The 27,976-nt window shown below is 41.6% G+C and overlaps 2 protein-coding genes across 3 annotated transcripts in view; both read left to right on the top strand.

Moving 5' to 3' along the window:
• On the top strand, positions 1-16,044 carry lrig2 (leucine-rich repeats and immunoglobulin-like domains 2). The gene is made up of 18 exons (XM_067586568.1): positions 1-686; positions 1,649-1,723; positions 2,080-2,214; positions 2,477-2,620; positions 2,817-2,960; positions 3,366-3,509; positions 3,835-3,978; positions 5,501-5,581; positions 5,907-5,978; positions 6,177-6,245; positions 7,495-7,658; positions 7,768-8,079; positions 8,246-8,527; positions 9,633-10,073; positions 10,248-10,400; positions 11,360-11,500; positions 11,828-12,097; positions 12,694-16,044. Exons 1-18 carry the CDS (start codon positions 499-501, stop codon positions 12,927-12,929), a joined length of 3,195 nt encoding a protein of 1,064 aa, XP_067442669.1. The 5' UTR covers positions 1-498; the 3' UTR covers positions 12,930-16,044.
• Positions 16,045-17,916: 1,872 nt separating this feature from the next.
• Positions 17,917-27,976, top strand: part of LOC137181142 (membrane-associated guanylate kinase, WW and PDZ domain-containing protein 3-like) — a 127,447-nt gene continuing 117,387 nt past the window's right edge. For both annotated transcript variants that reach the window (XM_067586565.1, XM_067586566.1), the window contains exon 1: positions 17,917-19,211. In XM_067586565.1, coding sequence (XP_067442666.1) covers positions 18,905-19,211 — 307 coding nt within the window. In that variant the 5' untranslated portion in view covers positions 17,917-18,904. The remainder of the gene's footprint in view (positions 19,212-27,976) is intronic.

The following is a 27,976-nucleotide window of genomic DNA, read 5'->3' as shown; positions in this document are numbered from 1 at the left end:
TCCTATGTCATCAACTCAAGGCGCTTTGTTGTTCTTTCGGGATAGAAAGACAGAGAAAATGAATTTAAACTCGTTGTAAACAGCCCGGGTCAAGCAAAGATATCGTGCCATTTGGCTCAGTATAATCAAACGCCAACCAGGTGTGGAGTTAATCCGGTGTCGTCTGCAGGAAAACTGGCATATTTGTGGGACTAAACAATCTCAACAGTGAGCTAGCATTAGCCTCTCCGGGAGGGTTTCCAGATTGGAGCGGAAGGGATTCCAGGCACTGGGAAGAAGGGGGTAAATCTTTGCTAGGATGCCTCACGCAAGTTGGAAAAAAACTGTATTTTACAGATCAGCTTGGAATCGTGGCACTTCAACCCTGAAGTATGTGTTTGTTTGACTGATAATCAAACTGCAGGTACAATTTTATGGTGGTTTTGTAACTGTTAACGTGCTAGTTTAGCGAGTTAGCCACGTAGCTACGTAGCCTTCTTCTGTAGGAAGACATTTAAAATGGCGGAAGACTGGCCCATTCCTTCGGCCCTCGTCTTCATGCTTTTGAGTTTGAGTGCCTGGGCCCTTGAGTCCTGTCCGGCTCCGTGCTCATGTTCTGAAGGACAAGATGGGCTCCATATCCTGGACTGTAATAGAAAAAGGCTGTCGACGGCTCCCCTGGACCCACCAGATGGGATAACCCAAGTGTAAGTAGACACCCAAAGACGCAGATGTATTGAAGTTGGTCCTGTACTGAATCCAGTCCACTGATTTGTTGCTCAGCCCAGGGATGCACCATAATATACCCTGAATCCCCCTTTTACATGTGTTTAAGCCCCTTGACCCTCACTTGATTAGATTTATATAAGTTTATTTCTGCTTTGGTATACACACACACTTAGATAAGAATTATCATCACATCCACACTCAATCATTTAATAACTGTGTATAACTGTGTATATAACAAATAACTTTGTGTATAAAATAAAACATAATTTATGCACAGTTGATAGTTTATTATGTAGATTATAATGTTCAGTTTTTATGGAAACTGCTCTATTGCTCATTAGACGATTGACAAAAAAAAATCAGTAATTATTTTGATAGTTGAATAATTGTTTTAGTAATTTTTTTTAAAGCAAAAATGCCAAACTTTTGGTAGTTGGAGCTTATCCAATGTGAGAAGATAAAGTTTTTTTGTGTGATGCATGATAGTAAACTGAGTATCTTTGGATTTTGGACTGTTGGATCAGTCAAAACAAGACGTTTGAAGACGTCACCATGGGCTCTATGAAGTTAAATATCTATTTTCTGACACTTTATAGACAAAATGATTAATTAAGAGAATAATTGGCAGATTAGTCGATAATAATTGTTAGTTACATCCCTGTTACAGTTTGTGGTACAGTTTCGTTGTAATGCATTGTTTCCAATATTTAGTCTACCTTTTATCAGTGTAATGCAAAATATTAGAAACACCTGTCAATGCAATACAGGTCAACAGAACTACAATTACAACCTCCAAAACGACATAAAGTCAATTAACATGTCTTAATACCTGAGCCAGTTAGTTTGGGAAGGAGTTTGCTAATTTCATTCATACTGCAGCAGGTCTTCCAAATGTTTTTTTCAAATCCTGATATTAATGTTTTGTTGAATTTCATTTCAGCACCATGAACCACAATGAGCTGACTGCTCTTCCATATCTTGGAGATGTTTCCTCAAACATCACGTCGCTGTCACTGTAAGTACACAATCCCCTTCAGGTTTTCTTGCCTCTCCTGTCACCACTTAAACCAACTGTTACATGTTAATACAAACTCTACATTATCTTAAATAAAGACAAATTACAATCATTTTCTGTATAGTTTAGACACTGTTGATGAAATGGAAGATTTTAAAGCTTTTCATACCTTTTTTATACATGGTATACTAATATACTGATACCAAAACACTGGTTAGGTACCATTTGGTATTGTCTTTTTTTTGTCTTTCCTCATGTTGATATGATTTGGGTATAGCATAGCTATAGCTTGAAATAGTAATCTGTGTCATTGTGACTTATACAATAATACCTCTTTTTTTTAATTATTGTTTCAGAGTCCACAATCGGATCTCAGAGCTGTCGATGCATCAGCTGCAGCCATACGTTTCCTTGGAGACGCTGGACCTGACATCTAACTCCATCTCTGAGCTCAAAGTTGGATCCTTTCCCTCCATGCAACTGAAATATCTGTGAGTGGACACATTTAAAATAATCTTCATTTAACCTTTACTTTATGCAGGGAGATAAGAACAAATTATTTACAGGATAAAGCATGACATTACAGGTTGAAGGTCAAATAAAACAACAGAGTACATACCTCTGCCAAGGGTGCATATATTAATATTATATTTTATAGTTTGTTGTTGGTAAGAAAGCGTCTTATTGTAGACAGACTGGCTTTGTGGCGCCTCCTGATTGTGTCTGTAATGTTTCTGCTCTTTTATCTCATAGGAATTTGACTAATAACAAGATCAGTGTCCTCGAGCCTGGCTGCTTTGAAAACATCTCTAGCTCCCTGCTGGTGCTGAAGCTGAACAGGAACAGATTAGCTACGCTGACATCCAAAGTCTTCAAACTTCCACAGCTTCAGTTCCTGTAAGTATCATATATAATGTGTTTGTGGTGCAAAACCAGAATCATCAGTCAAGAGTTAAGTGGTGGATAGTTGGCAGACAAAACCGTGGATCTTAATTCTGTTGTAACAACTCTTATTTAACTAGCTGGCTGAATTACCTGGAAATCCAAATGAATGCACTTAGTCATAGAAAAACGATGCTTATTCTCTTTGTAGTGAAATGAAGCGTAACAAGATCAAGACAGTGGACAGCCTGACATTCAAAGGGATGGACTCACTGAGGTCACTGAAGATGCAAAGGAACGGCATCTCTAAGCTCATGGATGGAGCCTTTTTTGGACTTAATAACATCGAAGAACTGTGAGTACAGTGTTATTGGTTCCTTTAAATTGACATTAATAGCATGTTCGTCAGCAGTTCTGTACGGTATAATGTAAAAGTACAGAGTAAAACCCTGTTTCCTGGAAGCATCTCGGGGCTTAAATGATCTTTGTCCCATTGTACGTCTATATGCTAAGATCATATCAGATAGCCTTAAGATGCTTCTTGGAAATGGGGCCTCGGTCTGTAAATGGACACAGATAGAAGAAGGGAAAAAAAACTCACAACCTCTACTGTATTTCTCCGAAACAAACCTGTCCATCTGTTGTCAACATTTTTAGAGCGGTCATGTTGTTAGCCAGTCGATCGTGTTAACAGATTTGTTATTAAAACAAATCCTTCCTCTCTTTTAATGCCATTTTATTTTCCCCATCTGTGTCTCAGAGAGTTGGAGCACAACAACCTAACCGAGGTCAACAAGGGTTGGCTGTATGGCCTGCGCATGCTGCGTATCCTGCGGGTCAGCCAGAATGCTGTCGGCATCATCCGACCAGACGCCTGGGAGTTTTGCCAAAAGCTGGAGGAATTGTGAGTGTGTTCGCTTCATAGCTAAAATCCCCACGCAGCTAAGAGTCCCCACTTTCTTTCCCTTGCTCCAGGCTCTGAAATTCATTCTGTGTGCTCAGAGGACTTACTGTTATCTTTCTACAGTACTGTTCTGGAGCTGATTCACTGTTGTCTCGCCTCTGGTGGATATATACTGTATTTGTTTATAACAATTCTGCAGAAACATCTCATTTCGGAGTATCATTCTTGAATGCGGTGTCACATTAACATTCAAGAGCGGTGTTAAATAGGTCATTGTCGGAACTGATTTGTATCATATATGCTTTTTTTTTTTTTTTTTGTGCAGAGACCTGTCCTTCAATCATCTGACTAGACTGGAGGAGACAGCTTTTGTAGGATTAGGTCTCCTGGAGAGCCTGAACCTGGGAGAGAACTCTATCAGCCATTTGGGAGAGGGAGTGTTCAGCAGCCTGGCCAGTCTGCGCACGTTGTAAGTGCCACACTTCAAAGAAATCTGTCTGAATTATGTATTACCTGTTTGATCCAAGAAAGGTAATGAAGCTCAGTTTGAAATATAACCCAAGTTCCAACTTGTTCTTGGCTCTGTGCATTCTGAAGAAAGCTGCAGACCACAGTAGGTTCGTGTTTGCTTCACTCTCCGTGTGTAGTTCTGGTCCTGTCTTGAATATATTTCCCAAGTAATCCTCAGTAGTTTGCAGAAATAACAGTAGATATTGCCACGATTCTAAGTCTGGATCCTCTTAATATAGTCTGTTGATTTCTAATCCTTCTTGTCATTAGTCATCTGTTTAGTCTCAAATCAAACCACCCAGTATGTGATTTCTTAGAATCCTCTTCCCTTGGGTTCTTGGTCCTCCATCCTACCATTCACTGTGGGCATAACTTCAAATGAGTTGAAATGTTCTGCTCATCCAAGCCTAGGTGTTTTATTTTTAAAGCACTGAAAGCTTTATCACTATGCACAAACACAAACAAAATCACAGATTTTCAGTAGTGGCGGTGCCATGTCAATCTTGTGAAACATGTATAGAAGGTTGTTGTAATATGTCACAGGTGAGAGAGCAGACTTGAGTCTTCACACTCTAGCTGAGGCAGAGGACAAGAGATGAGTCGTTATTCGCGTTGTCAGTTTTCTTCCTCAAGCTGGGATAAAATAATATCAACATTTCAGCATCTACTGAAACAAATAACAGCTCCGGCGATGTCAGGGGGAGAAACTGGAATACGCTTTCTCGGGTGTTGAAATTCATTGACACTGATCTGTTTCAGTAATAGTCCTCCCTGTTTACGCTACCAAATGTATTGCTAACAAATACATGAATTGGTGCAAATGTGGTAAAAGTCAGCTCGCACAAAATGTGTGTGTTTGCAGGAGAGTAGATTCATTAATACCACCCCAAAAGCTTTGAAAATACCTCACATCTCAGGTCCAGAATATCAGCCTAATTAAGCAAATTTCCTCTCCTGTCATACATCCTATCTGCAAGGTAAGAAGTACTGAGAAGAGAGGAAGTTGCGAACTGATTATTTTTGCCACACGAAATCCCACTCGAGCCGCCGAGAGCTGCAACGAGAAGGAGGTCAGCCGTGGGAGGGCTGACACACCATCCTGGGTGCTTTCATGGGAGAGGGGAATCGGAGAGTGCCGAAGTTCTTTCAGAGGTGGCCAGGCATGAGGAAAGAGAAACAAAAGAGCCCATGACCCATCCTGTAAACACAAGGCCTCTCTAGGCTTCCAGTGGACCCATGAATTGTCCCAGTGCTAAACAGAGCCAATTAATTTCCCTTCATCAGAGCAGCAGGGGCAGTGAACTGTGGCTCACTGTGGAATTATGGTGTCTCAGATTGTTAGTCTCCCAACTGAGAGTCACTGCCTCTGACAACCACGGTAGAGATAATGTGCCTTATCTGTGGTCTTTTAAAAAAAAAAAACCTATTCAGTCAATGTAGATTGTGTTTAATATCTAACACGCAACTCTTTTGTTTTTCAGAGATATCCGCAATAATGAAATCTCCTGGGCGATTGAAGATTCCATCGGTGTGTTTGATGGGATGAAAAAGCTGAACACACTGTAAGGACATTCAAATTCTTATATAGATGAATAGAAATATTCATAGATTTGAATTTAATACATAAATGTCTATTTAGACAAATGTAGCAGGTGCATCTTAAATTAAGATGATTGTTCCAGAGATTTGACTGTGTACTACCAGGTCTGTTGTTAATTCTACAGGTTTTATTTTGCTCTATTCTAACTTGTATTGAAAGGCCGGTCAAATGTTTTAATTTAGTTTATGCAAAAGCTGCAGATAAAGCGTACAATAAAACGTTACCCAGGAGAGGCTTTGTGTAGCAGCTGTTTACTGAACACCGTATGAAATATTTTTATTTTCCAGAATCCTTCAGCGGAACAAAATTAAATCGATCACTAAGAAAGCGTTCGAGGGACTGGAGGAGCTGGAGCACCTGTGAGTGAAACCTTTCTCTCTCCGCACACAGTCATACTTGTGTCTGGGAAGGAGCTGCTGTTATTGTCCAATGATTAAAGATAGCAGAAGGCTTTTATCACCATGCGCTGTTGTTGTCTTATGCTTGTGAAACAGGATGCCATTTCGATCAAATCACACGGAAGGTATGTCTAATCATATTTCTGTCCCCCTTCGCAGGGACCTCAGCAAGAACGGCATCATGTCGATACACCCTGAGGCGTTGTCCCACATGAAGCTCAGAGTGTTGTGAGTAGACGCAAAACGAATCTTACAGCTCTCATAAGCACATTGGGAAGCTAACATTTCCGGATTTATCAGTGCCGCCTTCATTAAAAAGGAATCACGATGATCAAGTAACATTGCAATTAAGGGACATGATTAGTATTTTAAAGCGGCCTTTTATATAGTTGTGTTAAGAAAAGCTCAACCAGTGAAATGGGAAGTTAATGAAAGTTATTGATCTACCAGTAGCTTTCACACTGAACAAATAAAGGAGCACTAAACTTTTTGAGCCTTAATAATTGGTTTTTGGTGATGACATTTAAAAATATGCACAATTGCTACTTCATTGCATTGTTGTTTTTATCAAAACGGTAACATCTGTGTAGGCTCAATTAGACAACAAAGATTTCCCATTCAGCTTTTGAGTTGCAACAACACCCTCCCCTCTATCTGTGAGAGAAGACAGTGGAAATGTTAAGTCTCCTGCCTTTTTTAAAGGTTTTGATCAGCCCATCATAGGAGTGTCTCAAGCAGCGGCTAACAAAATGCCCCAGCAGCTGTCAAACTCAAAAAATATACCATGACAGTAGTCATATCCTCTTGTTATTAATTAAGTCTGCAGCTTTAATAGAACATTGGCGAGCAGATAAAGTGGCTTTGCTTAATAACTTAGCTAGAAGAACATAATGACAACACCCTTGTAACTGAAGTGTATTTTAGGACAAAGTGTATTAAAAACAGGGTGTTTGACATTTCGGTGTCACTGCCTGTCTGGTCTAAAAAGTAGAGCCCTGGTGTTGTTATGCTTAGAAAATCATTAAATGATCCCTTTCATATGTGTGAACCTGGATCAATGATTTTCTGTATGATTAATTTGATCAATCACAATCGTTTTTAGTTTGTGGTGTTGTTTTGAGTCGTCTAGTAGGATTTTGTTTTTTATGCATCTGAACTGTCACACAAATCGTCTCAGTGTGATGTTAAAGTTTTATTAAGACAGTGTTCGGTTTATCAATAATGTTTCGTGTTGGGATTCAGAGAAAAAGGTCAGTTTTTGGAAAATATGCCACAGCTTTCATTATATGAAGTATGATATACCATACAGCTACTCTCGCTCGCATGTTTATTGAAAGTTCATACAAATCCTGCAAATCATAAAAATTTATATTCACGTGTCGAGTGAGTTCATCTCCTCCTTTTATCTCTAGAGTAGTTTGATGATTGCCACTAATTTGACAGTGACTCATCTCACTAATTTCCTCTCTGTTCTCAGTGTCCTGAACACGAGCAGCCTGCTGTGTGACTGCCACATGCAGTGGCTGGGGCCTTGGCTGACTGACAGCCAGTTCCAGCAGTCTGTGTCCGCTATCTGCGCCCATCCTGCCAGCCTACTCGGCCGCAATGTTCTTTCCATCAGCCCAGAAGAGTTTGTTTGTGGTCAGTCCCTTTTTTTTTTTATACTTACAATGCTTCCAATAAAACGGCACAGCTTACTAAACGTCATGTTGAACTAAGTTGCATACCCTCTGCTCCCGCTCCTCCACAGATGATTTCCCCAAACCGCAGATCACAAGTCACCCGGAGACGTCCGTGGCACTGCGGGGGAACAACGTGACTCTGAGCTGCGTCGCGTCCAGCAGCAGCGATTCGCCGATGACCACGGCGTGGCGGAAAGACGGGGAGGTGCTGTATGACGCAGAAGTGCAAAACTATGCGCAATACCAGGAGGGAGAGCTGATCTACACCACCGTGCTTCACCTCCTCAATGTCAACTTCACCGATGAAGGGCGCTACCAGTGTGTGGTATCCAATCACTTTGGCTCCAACTACTCCAACAGGGCCAAACTTACCGTCAACGGTGAGGATGTCGATGATCTCCTGTAACTTTGGCTTACTTTTTCTCTGTTTTTGCCGTCTTAAGCCTCAAAGTGCTGCTTTATACACTGACTTTTGATACTGCTGAAATGATTTTATACTCTTGAGGGATATTTCTTGTACATGACTTTCTGTACTATATCTTTCAGAGCTGCCATCCTTTCTTAAGACACCCATGGATCTGACTATCCGGACTGGGACTATGGCCAGGCTAGAGTGTGCCGCCGAAGGCCATCCATCACCCCAGATTGCTTGGCAGAAGGACGGAGGCACCGACTTCCCCGCCGCCCGAGAGCGCAGGATGCACGTGATGCCCGACGACGACATCTTCTTTATCGCTAACGTGAAGACGGAAGACATGGGAGTGTACAGCTGCACGGCTCAAAATGCAGCTGGCAGCCTGTCAGCGAACGCTACGCTCACCGTCCTGGGTGAGTCACCCACCTGATTAGTAGAGTGTGTTACCGATGTATTACTACTGGGTCATTTCAGCTGACTCACTCCGCTCAAATTGGCTGCTCATTCATGTCTGTCACTCATTACACACACACACACACGTGTTTTCGTCGCCTCCTCTGCAATTTTAACTAAGGCAGATGTAAATGCAAAGCTTGTTATACTGTGGCTGTGGAGAATATTTAAAGGTATAGTCAGTGATTCTAATCCAATATACTTTTTTTGTCAGATTCAGTGAATATCTCCTCACGGTCCACTAGCTGTCTGTTCTGTGTGTGTGCACTGAAACAGTGGTCATACACAGCAGCGGTTCTGTAAATGGGCATGTAAACACAGTGGCTTGGAGCAAGCCACACAGCACTGTTCTGGCCAATCAGCAGCAGGGGGGGGGTTCGTGCTCGTGCTCGTGCACAGGACATCACAGCAGCTACTTACGCTTGTTCATTTCTGTTGCGTTTATTGAAGCCTAATCCGAGCAGGCAGCTGTTCAAATCACACAAACGTCCCGCCGTGCATGTGTTTTGAACTTATTGACAATATCAATATATCAATAAATACAAACACTGTTGAGTTCTTCCCATGGAGAGTGTGGATGGACTGTTGTGCTCAATTGTTGTGATAATGTGTGAGAGGAACAGAAACGACTGACGCATTGTTCTGGATTCCACCGTATTTCTCTTCTGGTCATTGTCTTGGCGATGTGCGTCCATGAATTTGGGGGGACAGAGCTTCCGAAGGAGCACAATGGGATATTTGCTTGAAGGTTTAGTTCAAATATCAACAATCTTTCTCCAGAATGACTGATTATACCTTTTTAAATCTGTGTGGCTGGAGCATCTCTGACGCACCTGTTCGATCACATTTCTTAATGAGTGTGCTTTAGAGATTTAAGGTTTAAGGCTGTGTGCTGGTATATAATCAATCCCTCAAGGTGAAGTCTGTGATCAAAGCTTAAACATTGGTTTATTAGAAAAATAACAAACTCAACTTCATACACATCTATCCAAACAGTTTGACACAAATGCCTCTCGGATAATCCTCGTTAAATCAAAAATCAATGAAATCCTCTTTTTATTCCAGAAACTCCATCCTTCATGCGGCCGCTCGAAGACAGAACAGTGGCTCGCGGCGAAACCGCCGTGCTTCAGTGTATAGCCGGAGGCAGCCCCGCCCCCCGCCTCAACTGGACCAAAGACGACGGGCCTCTGGTACTCACAGAGCGTCACTTCTTCGCCGCCGCTAACCAGCTCCTTATCATAGTCGACGCCGGTCCCGCCGACGCCGGGAAATACACCTGCATCATGTCTAATACTCTGGGAACAGAACGCGGTCACATCTACCTGAGCGTCTCACCGTCACCAAACTGCGATACCGGCGTGGGGTACGACCAGGACGGGTGGACCACCGTGGGCATCGTGGTGATCGTGGTCGTGTGCTGCGTGGTCGGAACCTCGCTGGTCTGGGTCATCGTCATCTACCACATGCGCAGGAAGAGCGAAGACTACAGTATCACCAACACAGGTCAGCACAGCGTGTCACGTAACCATCTGTGATTATAAAACGCCTTATTTGAAGCTTTACCCTATAGCAATGCTTGTTCATAAATCATGAAATGTGTCCACGGGGACATGTTGTGTGGATAAAACCGCTTCACAGAACTTAGCGTCTAATAAAACATGTCTCCGTCTGTTCCAGATGAGATGAATTTACCAGCAGACATCCCCAGCTACCTGTCCTCTCAGGGTACTTTGTCAGAGCCTCAGGAGGGCTACAGTAACTCTGAGGCCGGCAGCCACCAGCAGCTCATGCCTCCTCTCTCTAATGGATATGTCCATAAGGGCACAGACGGTGAGTAATCTTCCCTTTTTAGATTTGGTGAATTCCACCATGTTGGAGTCTGTAACACAAACCTTTTTTTTCCTCAGGACCACGTATGATGATGTGATCAGAAGTATTTTATCATCTCTACATTACAAGCTTCAGTTTATCATAATCACAAAATAATGGTTTCATGATCTGGATATAACAAACATCGTTTCCTTGATCATCATAAGCATACGAGATACTAATAATAATCTTCAGTAAACTGCAGATATAAGGTGAAGTATAAGGCTGTTATCGCTGCATACACCTTACATCAGCAGATAACAGTGATCGGTGCCTGTTACAGCTGGAACCCAGTCCAATGTCCTTTATAATAGTTCAATATAGACTGATACTGTGCCTTTGGTAGCCTACTCAACTTAATATATTGAACAAATTAGATGTAGGGCTTTGAAGTAATGTTATTTATGATAAGTAGTAATGGTGTGCCTTTTTAATAGTTAATAATTCACTAGTTTGCATTATAGTGACCTTTGATTAGGCTTAAAGATATCTCTGGTAGAGACTGACTATATCTGTTTTATTATATGTGATTATCAGCACATTACATTCTTGTGGGTTTTTATCTAACAGGTTGGGTTATGTCAGCATTGTGATCACAAGGAAACGAAGCTTGTTATCTCAACATCACAAAGATTATTGTGTGATCAAGAGAAATCAAAGTAATAAAAAAAAAAATACACCGCAGACTCGCCCGCCTTCCGTTACAAGTACCTCTGGCATGAAAGGCAAACAAAAAACATCAAATGTCTCAAAACAAAATGTCACAAACAAGGATGTGAGTCTTAACATTCAGCAGTTTCGGACAGTCCTGTCTTTATGCGTTTCTAAATTGGAACACCTTATTTTGTTTTGTCTTTTCTTTTTTTTGGATAAGATTCTTGCTGAAACGAGACAATGACTAATTATCATGTATGTCCCAGGCGTGTGTTACGGAGACACGGGCAGCGAGGTGGAAACCGAGGGCAACGGCATGCTGCACTGCAGGGTCGGCTCTCTGTTCACCGGCCGTAGCAGCTTCCACCCCGGAGAGGCTCGCGAGGGACTAGCTGGAGTCCCTGCAGGTCAGTGTCACCTACTCACAAACGGTCATGTGACTTTTATTCATCTTTATAGTATTTTTTTTTCTGCATTCTTCTTATTCACATTTTTTCATGGTTTTTTCAGGTTTGAGAGATTTTGAAACGGCTATATTCCTGCAGCTCAACCTCAGTATATATGTCATAATTATGTAACGTTAATATATTATATAACAGTTGAGCTAATTAAATCGAGAGGCCTTTTTCCCTAGCCATTGTCGGGATACATAAATGGAGCCACAGTCCGGAAAAAGACTCGAGAAACAAACATGGATCGTAACACTCACGAAGATGCTCGTCTTCTCTTGTCAGGTGGCGCGGTCCCGCTGGTCATCTGCTCCGACTGCTACGACAACGCCAACATCTACTCTCGCACGCGGGACTACTGCCCCTACGCCTACCTGGGGGAAGACGACCCGCTAGACAAGACTCTACCGGGCCTGAAGGAGAGCTTCAGTGAACACGCCCAGCACGAGGACACGACACTGGAGAGCCTCATCAACAACCGAGACTCCTCCGTCTTTCTCACCTCACACGACAAAAGGTTGAGCAGCCACACTCCTCCAGAGCGCTACGCTAACGGTGAGACTTTCCGACCATCTCGGTGCAAACTATTATCTCCCCCTGCTGAGAGGTTTTGGGCAACACATTGAATCTTTTTCCATCCTGCAGCCACTAAAAAAAATTTTAAAAACCCTGTTGGATTCTGTAAACATTCTCTTCTACTGACCTGGTGCTCAGGCAGCTTTTCTTTTATCTTTCCTTTTTTATATATAAACACTGAGGGCGTTGATTCAGTCAAGCCAAGTGTTTTACAGATGAGAGATTTCCCAAAGAACTGGTAAACCCATGAGATCATATTTCTTGGAGATATTGATCTTCCGGATATAATATGTTTAGATACACAGAGGCTTCTTAAACGGGTTGTTCAGGTGATCAGAGGAGGAGGAGAAAGCCGACAGTCAGCACGGCTACCTACATGAAACACTTGATATTTAAACTTGTCGGGTGATAATTCCTCACTACAGGTGATCCCTCAAACTCAAAAGCAGTCATTTGATCCATCGTTAGTGTGAAAATATTAATTACGTTTCACCACATATCAAAATGCATGCTGTTTGTGAGCGGATAGAGATGCGTAGCCTTCTAAATATTTTCTCTCTCGCTTGTCTTTGCAGATTCTCTTAGCAGGTCATTCTGGGGAGAAGGGGATGATCCGTCTTCAAAACCCCAAGCAGGCACGTCCCAGCACCCAGTGACTGTACACAGGACACCCCCTCTGACTTCCTCTACCGACGGGGCAGAGGAACAGAGTGAAGCAGAGGCGGCGGACTGCTTTCCCAACCAATGCACACAGAACCACAGAAGTGCCTCTAATAGGACTAACCCTCAGGAGCATCCCGCTCCCACATAGGTCCTAACACTACACCCGTGTTCTGCCTCTGACTCCTCGTCGCTGCACCCCTCCTCCTTCACCCACTACCTCCTCACATTCTGCCAAAGATGCTCTCTTGTATGTTTACATTCCCCTTTTCACTCAAGAGGACATGCTGAATTTCTCTACTGTGGAAAAAGACTGCTGTGTCAGGCTGGGGAAAAAAAAAAAAAACGGACAGGTGATTTAAAGCGACCTCCTCCTCCTCGACACCTCCACCTCTGCAGGACCCCCTCACTCACACACACACACACTCCACTATATTCTTTGTTCTCTTTTTCTAGAGAAAGCTATGAATGTATGCTTCAAAGAGCCATGTCGGATGCTGCCATGAGAGAAGATATGGTAGTGTCTTCACAAGCTCTCTCTCCTCTCCTTCCCTGCTGCTGTGAGGATCAAATTCTCGTGCTGGTGCGCATCACACCGGCAATTTTTGTCTCATCATACCTGGTACAGACACCCGTCGGAGCGGCCAGCATGACGTCGGTAGAATCAGGAACCACCTCTTCCCAAGTGGGCAAAAAAAAAAAAGGGGTTTAAATAGGGGACAATTCCCTGACCAGCAGTTTTGTGGTTGTTCATACAGGAAAAGAACCTTGAAAGCATACATCCTCACATTCCCCACAGCCATCCCTACTGACTCCAAACGATGCTATCTGGTTATCCTGTTATGCAAATCCCAGAGACAGTGACACCAAAACGTGGTGTATATTATGAATATATATGAATATATCCTATATCATCTTTATCTGAGTTTGTTTTTTGTCATACGTCAAAACGGAATCGTTAATTCCTTCATTTCGTGTCTTTGTAATAATAAGCAGTTTGGGGAGAAAGCGTACAATTTTTTTTGCACATGTGACAATCATGGTTTTGCTGGCTATTTGTTTCATGGTTGTCTGTCGGATGGCCTTTTTTTTTTTTTTTTAATAAGCATTCTCAGTAACCTCCATCAGGTGACTTTTATGGTTTATATAGACAGTATGCACTGACTTCTTTTTCCCTTTATATCTTACAGGCACTTAATTTAATGGTGGTAAACTTTATTATGCAGTGTGCATGTCATTTTACATCGTGAGGATTTATCGTCACAGTTTTCTCTCAAAAAAAGTTCATGATCCTTCCGTAGATGTCGATAAAGGTTTTCACTTGGGACTGTGAAAAAAAATGAGAATGTATTATATTATTTTCTACATGTATGTATGTTATTTTATACATGTACGTGTATGTATGCGTGTGTGTGTGTGTGTGTGTGTATTAGGGCTGAACAGTTTTGAAATATATCTAATTATTTTTACTGATATTGCACTCACGATATGATTTGCAATATTAGAGGGAATGATCACTTTTACATCATTATTTTCATCTTAATTGAAAAACATTCAAATGATTATGGTGTGATTATTGCGGAGATCTGTACCAAAACAAAGATGTTTTCTTAAGCCTGTAGAATATATATGATATATATATAATGTGTAGGCCAGGATGTCTCCGCAGCACCACAATATTTAATTTAAAATGGTATATTGACACACAAAATTGCAGTAGGTCATGTTGTGATTTTGATAAAAATTTGATTAATTGTTCAGCCCTTATATGTATGTATGTATGTATATGTATGTATGTGTGTGTGCGCGTGTACATAAGGCTAGTAATCTATTAAGTTCCATGTCTGTTTGCAGAGAGGTTCGAGACATAAGCTGCAGTAACTTTTAAAACACTCATTGTAAGCCTTTTATTGTCCCAGAGTTATCATTGTTTTCTACGTGTCACGTCAGGTAACAGGATGAAAACATTTTCTTTAAAAAAAAAAAATGGGCGTCATAGCGATTAAACAGCTGCCAACTTCAGCTATCTGTACTGTTTTCAAGGCGTCAGCTATTAAACCGCTTTGAGGATTTGAAAATGCTTCTTCTTGTGCAAAGGAAATTAGTCTTGTTTGATCTTATGAGTTCTCCTTAAAAATCCTCTTGATTATTGCACTTCAGAGTTGCTCAGATGTGATTGGTTTTGGCTTTGTTTGTGACAGAAATCTCACATTTCCTCAATATATTAAGCAAATGATATTCTACTCATTCTTCATGGGTATGGTGTCTGACAACAGATTGCTTTCCAGATTTGGAAGTTTTTCATTTTCGTTATTTCCATTATGGTGATAATCGGTACTGTCTGCTCTTCTCTGTTTGATCAAGAGAGGACCCGTCATGTTAGTAGTGCTACACTGAGTGTTCGAGGGTACTGAGTTCAGACACTAAAAAATCAAAAATGCTGAAAAGTTAATCTACAGGGCAAAAACGTGTGATTGTGTAAGTCGATGCTACATTTTGGATTTAATGTCACAAAGTGGAAACATGGCCGAACAAGTTGTTGTTGTTATTTTTGTTTTATCACATGTATGTGATAAGCATCGGTACACCTCCACCTCCTCAGTGGTACTTGCATAAATGACTTTCATGTCAGTCTTGCACTCTCTCTTTTTTTTTTGTTCTAACTTATTTGTTCAATCATGTTTGCCTTTTTATTACCAAATCAGCACATTCCAAGCCTTTTCCTCTGAATTTAGCCAGAAAGGTGTCAACCAAGTGGGTATGTTTTGGTTTTGTTGTTCAAGCCAACTTGACTCTGACTTTTTCCTCTGTATTTTGACAGTCCTTGTTTCAGTGGAAGCAGATTCTCATTGTTGATGTTTTTTCCTGACTGTCGGCCAGGGTCAATTTCATGCGCCTCTTGAGCAATTGAGCATTTGAAATGAAAACTTGCAGTGATAAGTCATCCTAATGGAGCTACATGTCCTGGGGGGGGCATACATCGATTCACTGTTCAATATTTTCTGCCAACGCAGCGCAATATAATGTGCATTTGTATTGTTTTATTCTCTGAACGTCCTTTTATGACTTTATACCAAAGTTTAGCAGTAAATGCTCTGGCAATATTCCATGCTGCTTTTTTTTTTTTTTTTTTTTTTTGTATTGTTGAAGTTTTGCATTTTATTTTCAATAGTATTTTGTTTACCTGTACATTCTGTAAAGCATGTCTAAAGAGCCTTTTTTTGTTACGTAGCCATTACTCAAACATTAAACATGAATTCTGATAATTTGGTTTGAATCATGAATGTGTGCCTCAATGCTCTGCTTAGGTAGAAAATATGAAATCAGGGCTGACACTTAATTATTTTCTTCATTATTTATGTTGTCAGTTATTGACTTGAGTAATTACTTTTCTATAAAATGCCAGAAAATAGTGAAAAATGGCCATCAAGAGTTTTCCGGAGGCAAAGGTGCGTGACAAGAGTAGATTGTGGGAAATGCTCACATTTGAGAACTCAGTTTGGAGAGACTCAAGTTTGGCAACTATTAGGATAATTATCAATGTTTGTTGATTTATTAACTGACTAATTAGTTCAGCTCAATATTAGTAGTAGTGTCTATCTTTACTTAAAGCTGAGAGAAAATGTTCTTGCCGGATTTGATGTAGGTTGCGTGTAATTCCTGAGGCAGGGGTCTTAACCACAACATGATTCCTGGGCACACCATGGAATTATTTAAAAGGCCAAACCATCTGTAATCTGGATTTAGTCATGTCAAACCAACACAAAGCCAGCTAATGTGGGCCTTAAAAAATTATTAATCTATCATCAGTCATGACGTTGAGAGAGAAAAAAAAGACCCTCCTCCGTAAATCCGGTAGAATCTCAGGAAACGGCGGATACGAGTTGAACCTGACAATTTCCGTTTCAGCCTTTTTAAAGTTCAGTTTAGTTTGGATCTGCGCTCCGCTGCCCGGTCCCCATCAAAGACATGATAGCATTGTTAATCATCCTCTACACGGCTATGAATTATTCAGCACAATGTCCAGGGTGGCAACTCTGTATTTAAAGACTTCTACTGCATCACACCCAGAGAACAGAAACTACTGCTGCTTCATAAATACCACAGAAGGTGTGTTCCCCGCTTCCAGTTATAAAGTTAATTAACTCCACTGACATCGCTACACAGCGCTGACATATGACTGTACTGTGAGTCAACATGCCCAAATTGTCAAAATCCATCATCCTCTATTCCAGAGATTTTGGCAAAAAAGGAGTCGTGCATCATTTATAACATGCTGTGAAACATGACCAGTTGTCCCTGGAGCTGAAGTGATATTTACAAAGTTTAATTAACTACCAAAGCTACACTTAAACACAACTTCAGTTTTGCATCATCTTGCTGCTTTTTTTTCTCTTTTACAGTAAAATCTGTCACAAAACCAACATTTAAAGACAAAGGAGCTGTTGTATCTCATGAATCCTTTCATGCGCAGTTCCACAACAACACACTGTTACGAGTTAATGTAAATGTATGAGCTCATGAAAAAACCTGTGCTTTCAGGCCATGAAATGTGTAGGCTTCGCATGTAGGTGGGAGAACAGTTACCCCTTGAGTAAAAGGTCAGATATACAGCACCGGTCCTACTTATATGATGGTAATGTATGCATGAACATACAGTAACAGCACTCTGCACAAGTATACAGGCTACTGGAAGCATTTCATGTATGAACAATTGGAAAACTAATCTGTAGATAACAGTCTAGTGGTAGTTAATGATTAAATCAATTAATTATCTATAAATCATGCATGGATAAATGCAGTTGAATGCAGTCAAGTGAAATGGCATGTAGGTATGCAAATGTAAATCAAAAACCTCAGGGGGGGATGAACTGGAGCAGTAAATCGTTTGAAATGATCTGATTACGTCAGTAGGTGGCGCTGTGGAGACACTGATCCTGGTCGATTTTACGGAATTTCCTCCTCAAGAATACCTGCTTCAGTCTTAATTAGGTGTAATTTGTTTTCCTCGCTTAATGTTATGTTTATTTTATTTAACAATGCACATTAAGTAACATGAGCACTTGTGTCCATTAAATGTGCCAGATTTAGCCATACAGGCTAGTTTCCCCCTGGCAGGTTGATGGCATATAAAAAAACATGAAAAGAACACATACAAGAGCACATAAGCACAGACAAAAGCATGATCATATGCTTTGTGTTTTCCAGTTAGTCTTTTATGTTGCACTTCTGATATGCAAGACAGGTCCTGTACATGTTGAAAACATTCAGATAAACGCAGGGATTGTGTGTTTTAAACGAGGGCCAAAATAACAATAAGTTACACTGAATATTTCTGGATTGATACAGTATGTTTTTCTCATTTAGTACCACAGCACACCGGAGGATGGAGCCCGCCTGAGCGACTAGGAACCCACTGCTGCTGCTGAGCGTAAAAAGGGGCGTTTCGGAGCCTGGCTACATCTCTCCTGGCGGTGCCAGGTGTGTTCAAACCTGTAGCAGACAAACGTTTGCAGATGTGTCTCGTCGACTCAGTCATCACGGGCTGGATTTCAACCGCATAAACCGCCTACCTGTGAACGCTGCCGCCGTCTATGTTCAGCCTGCCCACAGGTATGAGGGATTTTTCGTTGACGCACTACATTACAGCGACAGACACTCCACAGTCTACCGCCGAATGAGTAAAATAGTCTCTGTTTACGTTTTTGTCTTGACAACTTGGTAATCGGGAGGCTCCTCCAGAGACGAAGAGCAGCGCGGATATGTTTCCACAGTAGCGATGAAGAGCATAAAACCTTGATTGTTTCCCTTTTAACCATCTCGCCGCTATCAACTCTTCTGTTTTACGCACAAGGAGCGCTTGGAATTACTGCAACCGAGGCAACTGCGCGCACACCGGAGCATATATACCCGTGGGATGACAGACCTGTTTAACCTCAGACCTCAACGGCAGATTCACGGGTGATATTCAGCCTCGTAAATGTCAGGAAGATGAAATCACCAGCAGGTCGGGAGGATAACTCAGGAGGGTTTATTAGGCCGCGTCATTTCGCGCTCATTTAACAACAGAAAGCCGAGGCGACTGTTTCCAGTTAGATCGTTAGTTATTCGATAAAGGGAGTAACCATGTCCAGAACACTGAAGAAGAAGAAACACTGGTCCAGTAAAGTGGTGGAGTGCGCGGTGTCATGGGGCAACCTGGGAGACTTTGGTTCCGTGGTGGAGGTCCTTGGAGGAGCAGAGCTGGGACAGTTCCCCCACCTGGGCCAGATGAAGCTGGACGTGCTGGTGTGTCACGTCGGGAAGCTGCCCTACTACGGGGACGTTTTGCTGGAGGTGAACGGGACGCCCGTCAGTGGACTTACAAACCGTGACACTCTGGCTGTCATACGCCACTTTCGGGAGCCGATTCGTTTGAAGACGGTCAAACCAGGTGCGTCCCTGCTTTTTCTGTTGTCCCCGCTGCTGCTGTGTCTCCTGAGCTCTGTTTGTAAGATGAGCGTTTTTTTTTTTTGACATGTGGCATCCACTAAACACAGTAATCCTCATAATAATACACACACACACACACACACACACACAGTAATAGGGATCAACAGAAAAAATGGTACCAATTACTGTCAGTATATGATCATCTCAAGACAAACATCCTACAATTAGAAGAATCAGAATTAATATGAAAAAAAACATACATTTGTAGATTCATCCTTAAAGATTCCCTCTTCATATAACTTGCATTAGGTTCATATGTCTCCATGTGATGTATGAATTTATGCATGTCAGCTAAAGTTGACTAAGCCTTGGCAAAATAAAAATGTAAATTAAGTGAGTTTAGTTGTGCCCACCCACCATTACATCCCTACATACTTCCAAAAGGACATCCCAGATTTCTGCTCTAAACGTCCTACTGTCCCATAATATCTAATTGGCCAATTCTCTCACCACTTTCTCAGGGAGATCAAATAGTGATAATGGTAATAATGGCATGTAGCCCAGTTGGAGCCTTCTAGCCTAAGTGCACTTACATGCATAGAAATAAGGCCTAATTACATCCTCCATTATTCAAGCTACTCTGGTGCCCATTGGCCACAGAAGCTGGAGTGGTTAGCTGTGTTGTATCCTGTTGTCCCATCACTACGCATCCAGCTCTCCAAGGATGCTGCCTGTAATGTCCAAACACTCTTATAATGAGGTCTAATGGCTGCGATGGCTGCACTGTACTGCTTCTGACTCAACCAGAATGGCTCAGGTAAAGGGTTTTAATGGCACTGGAGGGACAGTTGTGTGTTTACGGATGAGAGAGACGGCCCCGCTCGCTGCTTTGCTTATGTGCCTGAGCTTGAATGTCTAAACAGCAACTGAGACCGTTCAAAAGGTTACATCAGCAGCAGCAGCTGAGTCCCAGGACCCCAGGCCAGGATCCCTGAAGATCAGCTGTACTGTATGTGCGCACATGCATACTTATAGATAGTGTGTGCATGTGTGTGTGTATGTGTAGTCATTCCTAGGAGCTACCCAGCATTTTTTTGTTAATATTTTATTGGATTTTTTTTTATGTTTTATAAGCAAACAAGAGATGAAAGGGGGGGAAAAAACATGTTTGCTTAGATTTATGAGTCCAGCGCCTATTAGTGTGCATGCACATGAAGGTGTGTGTGTGTGTGTGTATGTGTGTGTGTATTTCATGGCTCTACACTCCCCAGAGCTCCTAACACCACGCTCTCTGCCCCACTAACCAAGGATGATTAATAAAGGGCATGGAGGAACGAGAGAGAGAGCGAATGAGGGGAGAGAGACACAAAGAAACAGTGGGAGAGAGACGTAAAGAAAGATGGGGAGAAAATCGGCTCTGCATTTGGCTCCAGGCTCGACTCCCACGCGAGGCTGTTTTTGCTCTTTTAAAGCTCACAGGGAAGTAATAGGTGGCAAAGATGGCAAAATTCCTCATCACCCATATCCTCACTGTCATCCTTACCATTCTGCCCTAGTTGTCCATGTTGTCTGTGCTCATGAATGTGGCATTCGCTCACAAGTAAATCTACATCCACTATAGATCGGTTCGGTTTGTAAAAAGGCCTCACAAAGCCCCTCCTGGCATCAGCATACAGATGGGGTTGTTGTATTGTATGATTACGTATTGTGCACGTCTGTGTGCTGTGTGTGTATACATTCCTGTGTGGTAGCCTCATGTTTAATTCACACCTCTTGCATAATTGAGTTGAGCGAGTGAATTTTCTCCACTCTGATGGAGGCAGTGGGCCTGGAGGATCAGCTGTTACCAGGAAGCCCGGGAAAGCTGCGATGACATGACGGCGGGCCGGCAGCGACGGACAGGCTCTCTGGGTCTACCAGATGTTCCTCTGTGCTCTTCCCAAGATCCTCTGTGCTCTTCCTGCCTTGCCCTCTGGAGCTGGTGGGCTTCCTGTGCCACCGCTGACAGCTGGGGCGGAGCTTGGAGGGAAGAGACGGAGAGTGCAGAGAGGCAAAGGCAAAAAAAATGGGGATTTGAGGCAGAGATGGAGAGAGACAGGATGCAAGTCTCTATGGAGGCTATTATCTATCTCAGCCATTGATCGAAAAGGAATGTGCGCTGAAAGAGTTGCGCACAGCACTTCACTTACTTTTCTACAGCTGCCTCTAGTGCATCATATATTCTCTAGGGGCTACCAAGAGGCTGCACTCGCATACGTATGTCCTCACGTATACCTTTTTTTTTTTTTTATATAGCTTTGAAATGAAGAAGCTCACACCAAGCCTACGCCAAGACTTCACAATGTAGCATGAGGTGGATGTGCCCATTTCCTGGGTATCTTTGATTAAGCTGGGAGATGCCTCTATTAAAAGCTCTGTGCTCGGTACAGGAATCTATTTCAGCCGGTACCCCCAGCTAAGGATTGGAAAAGATGCCTGATGAAAAGGTTCATGAATGGCATCCCAGAATTTCCTCTTCCGCTGTGTAGTTATTTTCTGCTCTGCCCCCTATATGTCTGTAGCTTCAATCGCTGTGCAATCAAAAAAAAATACGTACAACCTGTAGCCATTTATATGCAGCTGAATGGATGATGACTTTGACATCAGATGAATAATTTCACATTGCAGTGCACAGTGGAGCCAGTCGAACAAGGCTTTCTTTAGTCTTTTACTAATATTAGCTGTGTGAATGTATGAAACACGTGTGTACGAGCCTCTTCTTCCTTCTGCAGCTGTTTGTGTCTCAGTCAGGTAATTAATTGATGGAACACCTTTGTGGTGTGGTAAAACAGCATTATGATTGAGGATGATGTCATTATATCGTAAGTAATCTTAATGGATGGTAATTGTTGGTGTGATAATGTGGACATATTAAGTTAGCAGAATGGTTGTGTAAGCTACTGAGCTTTAGATACTAATTTGATTGTCTTTGAATACTGAAGACAAATTACATAATCGAGTTTGATCACAGCAGCGATGGATTCCGCTATTGATAATAATTTGTTGCTTACTCTAGATTACATTTTGAGTTTCAGTGGCTTCTCCTCAGACATCAGCATATTTTCCATTACCTGCTGATCATGCCAATAGAGAAGAATACAGAGTGACATGAGCCCCTAAGCCCCTGTATCAAACGGCAATAGTGAGTGTGGGTTAATCACATTAATGCACCTCTCATATCAGGAAGTGCCTCTCAATGGAATCATCCTCTTGACAGGCGATGCTTTGTCACTGCAAAGAGATTTGCAGTCGGCTGCAAAAAAAAAAAAAAAAGAAAAAAAAAAAGGAGGGGTAAGGGATTGAGAGCGAGAGTGGGAATACAGCAGCCCAGAGAGCCCGGTCGAATAACTAGAGACATCTTTTCTCGCCTTAGAGATGTTTCTGACAATCAGCTGAATGAAGCAGGAGAGCCATCACGTACACCGCTCCTTAGTTCCTTTTGGCACAGAACTCATAACAAAGTAATTTAAAGCTGAATGAGTTATTTCTTAGTGAGTGTAAAGTGATTATGAGTGGGGTTTTTTTTTTTTTTTTTTTAATGCCGTTTCATGAAGAAGTCAGCTATGTTTTGTTTTGCTAAGATGTGTTTAGGCTTGGGCACCGGTCCTGCTGTTCTGCTATTAGACTGCTCATTCCTTTATGTAGATATGTTTGCACCTCTTTTATGATTTTAATTACCTTGTTGCATTGTATACATGTTACTGTATGTTGCCTACAACTGCCTTGATACCGCTTTCTGGGCCAGATCTCCCCTTTTGGAAAAAACATTCGTAATCTTATTGGTGCCAACTGGCTAGATAAGAAGTGAATGGAGAAATAGACAGGTAGATAAATTGATTACTGCATACATAATAAACTGTAGGTGGTAGTGAATTCTCAAGTGTCTCATTAATAATTTGAAATGTGGGTAACACCGAATATAAAACCCAAACTTGGCAAAGCTCTGCTAGACACTTATATGAATGAAATATAAGCAGAATATTGCACCAGCGAAATTCTGCTGCACACACATCGCAAATGGATTATTTATTACAACACCACCGCTCCTGGACAAGCTTAAAGAACCATAGCAGTGTTTTTGCATGTTTCAGCCCGTTTAATACAAATACATATGCTCTGTATTACTGCCGACAATTTTTTAAAGCACAGTGTAGTGTTTTCGATTGCTAAATATGTGTTTCCTTCCTTCCGGGCTTCCGCTGTTTTCAGTTCATTTCAATACAGTATGAAAATCAGCCCAGCAGAAAGTTTCATTGAGGTAATCCATCACAGTGGATATATGTTTGCTTTTATTGTTGTCTCAGTTACATTATCATTGTGTGGCATTTCAGCAGAGATTTTCCCACTTCCACACCTGCATTTCCACACGATTACAATGCGACATCAATAAAAGCAGACATGATGTTCACTCTCATCAGGTTTTAGGTCTCTATAAGTTGATTCTCACACTGATATTAATAACTACCTGGAAATGAGGAACACAAATTGACATTGATGTGTTTGTAAAAAAAAAAAAAGTGGCATTAAACTTTGCTTTTTGCAGAGCTTTCATATCATACAATCTTCATTAGTGGATGGCACGGTTGCCATGGAGACGGATCTGTTGACTATTGGTATGGCCCTTTTTAAAGCAGCAATTCCCAGCCAAGAGTACGTGTACCCCAGGGGGAACTTCTGTAGTTGCCGGGGGCTACGTGGAAAGATTGTGGAGTAGTTCAGCTAATTTGAGGAAAAATATAATTTGTTTAAAAAACATATTCACATATTTCTGTATAGGAGGCAAATAAACATACAAATCGGATAACAAATCGGTGTGACACTAATCTTTAGTAGATTTTATCGTTACAATCACCAGTAGGTTAAACTACCAGCTATGATAAGGCGACTGCGAAGGACACACCTATCACCACATGCTGCCAGTAAGAGTGTTAGCAAGAGACTAGACAAGGCTATAGTTAAAAAATAATGAATAATTCATTGAAACATCAACTTTTATATAGTTATTAATAGTGTTAAATAGCATCCAGATTGAAATCCACTTAGAAGAACACATTTTGACCGTTTGTGTTGATGAAGGGCTACTTGAGCTCATCTAATTAAGTGCCGTTGGGGTACATCAAATAAAAAAAAAAAAAGGTTGTTAACCACTGCTTTAAAGCTTACTCCAAGCATGTGCTGATTATCTGATCGTTATAATATTTAACCCCGAGCGGTGTTCGAGATGAGAAGTGCAGCAGCAAACTCTTGATCACAAGCCCTCTTGTTTTGTTAACACAAGCAGGGCACTGGCATGTCACCACACTCATCAGCCAGCGTGGGTTGTTTGTGCTGCAAGGGGACACTTGAGGAAGACTTTCACGGTAAATGCAAGACGGTTGCCACGGCGGCAGAGTATGACAATTAGCAGGGGTGTCGTTCCATAGCTGAATATTGTCAACCTTCTCACCTCGTCTCATTTATGTCTTACTAACCTTCGCTGCTGCTTTCTCTCAGAGCTCTCTTCCCTTCACTCTTTGGATCAGAGAGATGTTGCTCTGTCAATAGTCTATATCAGAGTAATGTTAATCTTCTTTTAAGAATATTAGTATCCAAGTCCTTGTGATGACTATGATGCAGTTTCCAGCATAATTTGAATTTTAATGTGACATTGTCATTAGAAATGTGTGGTAATGATTATTATATTCATAACCATTAACGATATTTAAAGAGACTTTTGGACTCTAATAGGTGGAAATAGGGATTTGTCTGTTTTCCCTTTTTAGTTAATTTATTTCTTTGTAACCACGCTACGCTTCTTTGTATCTGTTTGGTCTTTCGCTATATCATCCTACAAAGTATTTTGTTGATATACAGCTTGTTTGTCCTCTGTGACTCTCATCAAGCGTCTCCCATATGTGCCTGAGGCAGCTGTCAGGCTTGTAGTGAAGTGATGCTGTCTTACCACACACACACACACACACATGCACGCACATACACAGAAATAGATCTAAAAGTACACTGTACAAAGTGTCCATCTTGACACATGATTTAAAATGAAACTAAGGCTTAAAATCATCATTTTTCGTAAAGACCTGCCTGACTGCTATATATCTTTTAAAAAAAAAAACATGGATTCTTAGGAAATTTGGCAGCTAGATGGGGTGAAGAAATCGATTAATTTTTGGTGGTTGTGGAGGAGTTTCCAACATAACACGATTAACAAAGGTGAAGAAATCAGTTCTTTTTAACACGTGTGTGTGTGTGTGAATAGTATAGTTGAGGCTTTGCTCTCTAGCTCTCTAAGTGCTTAATGACTTTTACATTTCCCATGCAGTTTAACTCATTTCAAATTGTTTTGCAAGAGAAAAAAAAACTGAAAACGGGGTAAACAAATGATCTCGATCTGCTTCAGAAACAAATCTTCCTGCTATTTTCAGCAAAGTAAGATATTAACACTAAATACCAGGGTTTATGACTTGTTTTTTGCAGTAAAATACTGCACCAGTTTCCTAATAATGCTACTGCAAAGCATTCTAGTAGAGAGCCCATTCTCTAGTGCCATGCAGTGTGTTTGTGGGGGCTGAGGAGGGGAGTGGGGGGGGAGTTGGTGGGGGAAGGTGGGTGGAGGCGTAATGCGACTACAAAACAAACGAGCGTAAAGTTGCTCCCAACCCTACTCCAAGTCCTCAATAATTCATCTGTACTAGAGCCACTGGTGTGTGTGTGTGTGTGTGTCCGCGCGTGCGCATGTGAGTGATAACTGATGGTATTAGAGTAAAGCAGTAAGCTACAGTCAAAAAGCATAACATGACTCCCAGTCCCCAGCTCTCTCATCATTCCCACTTTAATCAAATTGGTGCTGCTCTACACACACACTCCACCAACACCTGCAATGATCACAATGTAAACAGCTTGCTTGATGACATGGTTTGAGGTTGGAATGATACATTTTGAGATTGATGATAAGAGTGTTTCATGATTGCTTGGTATAATGTAAAGTGTAGTTGTGAAACGTACGCACAGATTTGTTTCATGGATGTCGGTTAGGCTTACATTTAGTGTTGTGGGTGGGTAGAACCGCTCCTAAACCATGATTTCTAGATAATTTCAGTGCATTACAAACAAACCATTGTAAGAAATCATTAACGGCTTTTTGTCATACACAGTGTTTTTCCCTATAATCACATCAGTTACTGCTGCATTCTGCAAATAAGCAAGAAAAACAGTTGAGTGTAAATGGGTTTACCCTCCACTACATCCCTGTTTGGATTCGCTGAACTAGAAATCCTTCCTGGCATCTGTCCTGAGGCCACCAATAGGAAAAAGTGTTTTTAGTGTATAAAAAAAGAAAAAAAAAACATATCGGAGCCTCTGTACGAGTGCGAGTTGCATTGTAAACCTTAATTTTGGCCCTGGCATCATAAATTAATTTGTCACTGGGCAGCATTGGGTCAGGACTCAGGACATATTACGGTGATCAAATACCCAGGGAGCTGAGAGTGGTGGACGCGGGTCATAGTGGCAGTGTTTAATGAGCAGTGTGTGTATTGGATCGAGAGAAGGGGGATGGAGAGGGGATGGTGGGGGGGCCGAGGGTGGGGGGGGCATACCAGTACAAGCAAACAACATAATCTCTCCAACGCAAACCTACACTACATAGAAAAAGCCCATTATGGGAAGTTGCATCTTCAACATAGGAGAATTATCTCTCTAATTGCATTGTCTATAGTAGCTTACAATAGCATTGGTCATACAGCCATAAAGCATACAAATAGCATTTGGGTGTTTACAGTATGTACAATTTCCTCTGGGATATTTTTTTTTTTTTTTTTTTTTTTATCAGTGGGAGGTTCTGGGGATTTCAGTTCCTCGGTGCCTTCAGTCCCTGTTCCAATTAAAGACCCTGTTGTCATCTTAAATGCCTGTTAGTGTTCATACTGCCATATAATGACTGCTTCTAATCCTGGCTCGGTAAATATGTATTTATTATGGGGTTATAAAATAATTTTTTTGCAATTTTAGTTGGATATAGTGTTCTAACAGAGGAGTTAAATTTGCAGTTGGGGGTGGGTTTCACTGCTGACTGAATAGACGAGGAGTAATGGGTACTGAAAGTGGTTATTTTTTCTTTGACCTGCATCCTATTTGCCCTCATTACCCACTGTTCCCTCTGCCTGCATTGTGGGGAGCTCTGCTTCTCTCTGCCCATCACCACAGCTGCCTCTAGTCATTAATCTCTCTCTTTTTCTAAAATGTTTTATACACTAGCTGTCTATCAATTCAGTAAATGTCCAGAGATACTTTGGTGTACAGCTCCAGTACCTGATGGTTTCACAAAAAAACGGATTTAGTCTTATCATTTTATCCCCTGGAAACAGAAAAGACCCCTAAATATGTAATCATCAAAAAAGGATCATAGCAGGAGCTCAAAAATCCCCAAAAGAAGTTTATGTGTGATATGTAGCTACAATCTGAAGATACAAGTGTTTATCCCACGTGTAATAATTCCAGCTCTTTTCCTGCTGTCTGCTTCCCAGAGTGCATCAGTCACCTCCTGTGAAACTGGATTTGGGGTGGGGGGGGTATAAAGGGCCAGATGTGAGTCTGGCATGGGTCGTCTTTTGGTTGAGCATTGTCTCCGTCAGTGTCTGAGAGCAGATTGGAGGGGACGGCTGGTGAGGAGTCACTCCTCGGTCTGAGAGCCTTGTTTATTTTACCAGAGGCACAGAAGCCATACGGTGGCTGACT

This window comes from Thunnus thynnus, chromosome 4 (assembly GCF_963924715.1).
Source record: "Thunnus thynnus chromosome 4, fThuThy2.1, whole genome shotgun sequence".
Taxonomy (NCBI): Eukaryota; Metazoa; Chordata; class Actinopteri; order Scombriformes; family Scombridae; genus Thunnus; species Thunnus thynnus.
This window is presented reverse-complemented; position numbering and strand designations above follow the sequence as displayed.

Excerpts from the sequence above, each read along its gene's own strand:
- lrig2 (XM_067586568.1), top strand. The coding sequence starts at position 499 with ATGGCGGAAGACTGGCCCATTCCTTCGGCCCTCGTCTTCATGCTTTTG. Across the intron at positions 2,621-2,816 it reads CTTCCACAGCTTCAGTTCCT|TGAAATGAAGCGTAACAAGA; the intron begins GTAAGTATCATA and ends TTCTCTTTGTAG. Across the intron at positions 3,979-5,500 it reads CTGGCCAGTCTGCGCACGTT|AGATATCCGCAATAATGAAA; the intron begins GTAAGTGCCACA and ends TTTGTTTTTCAG.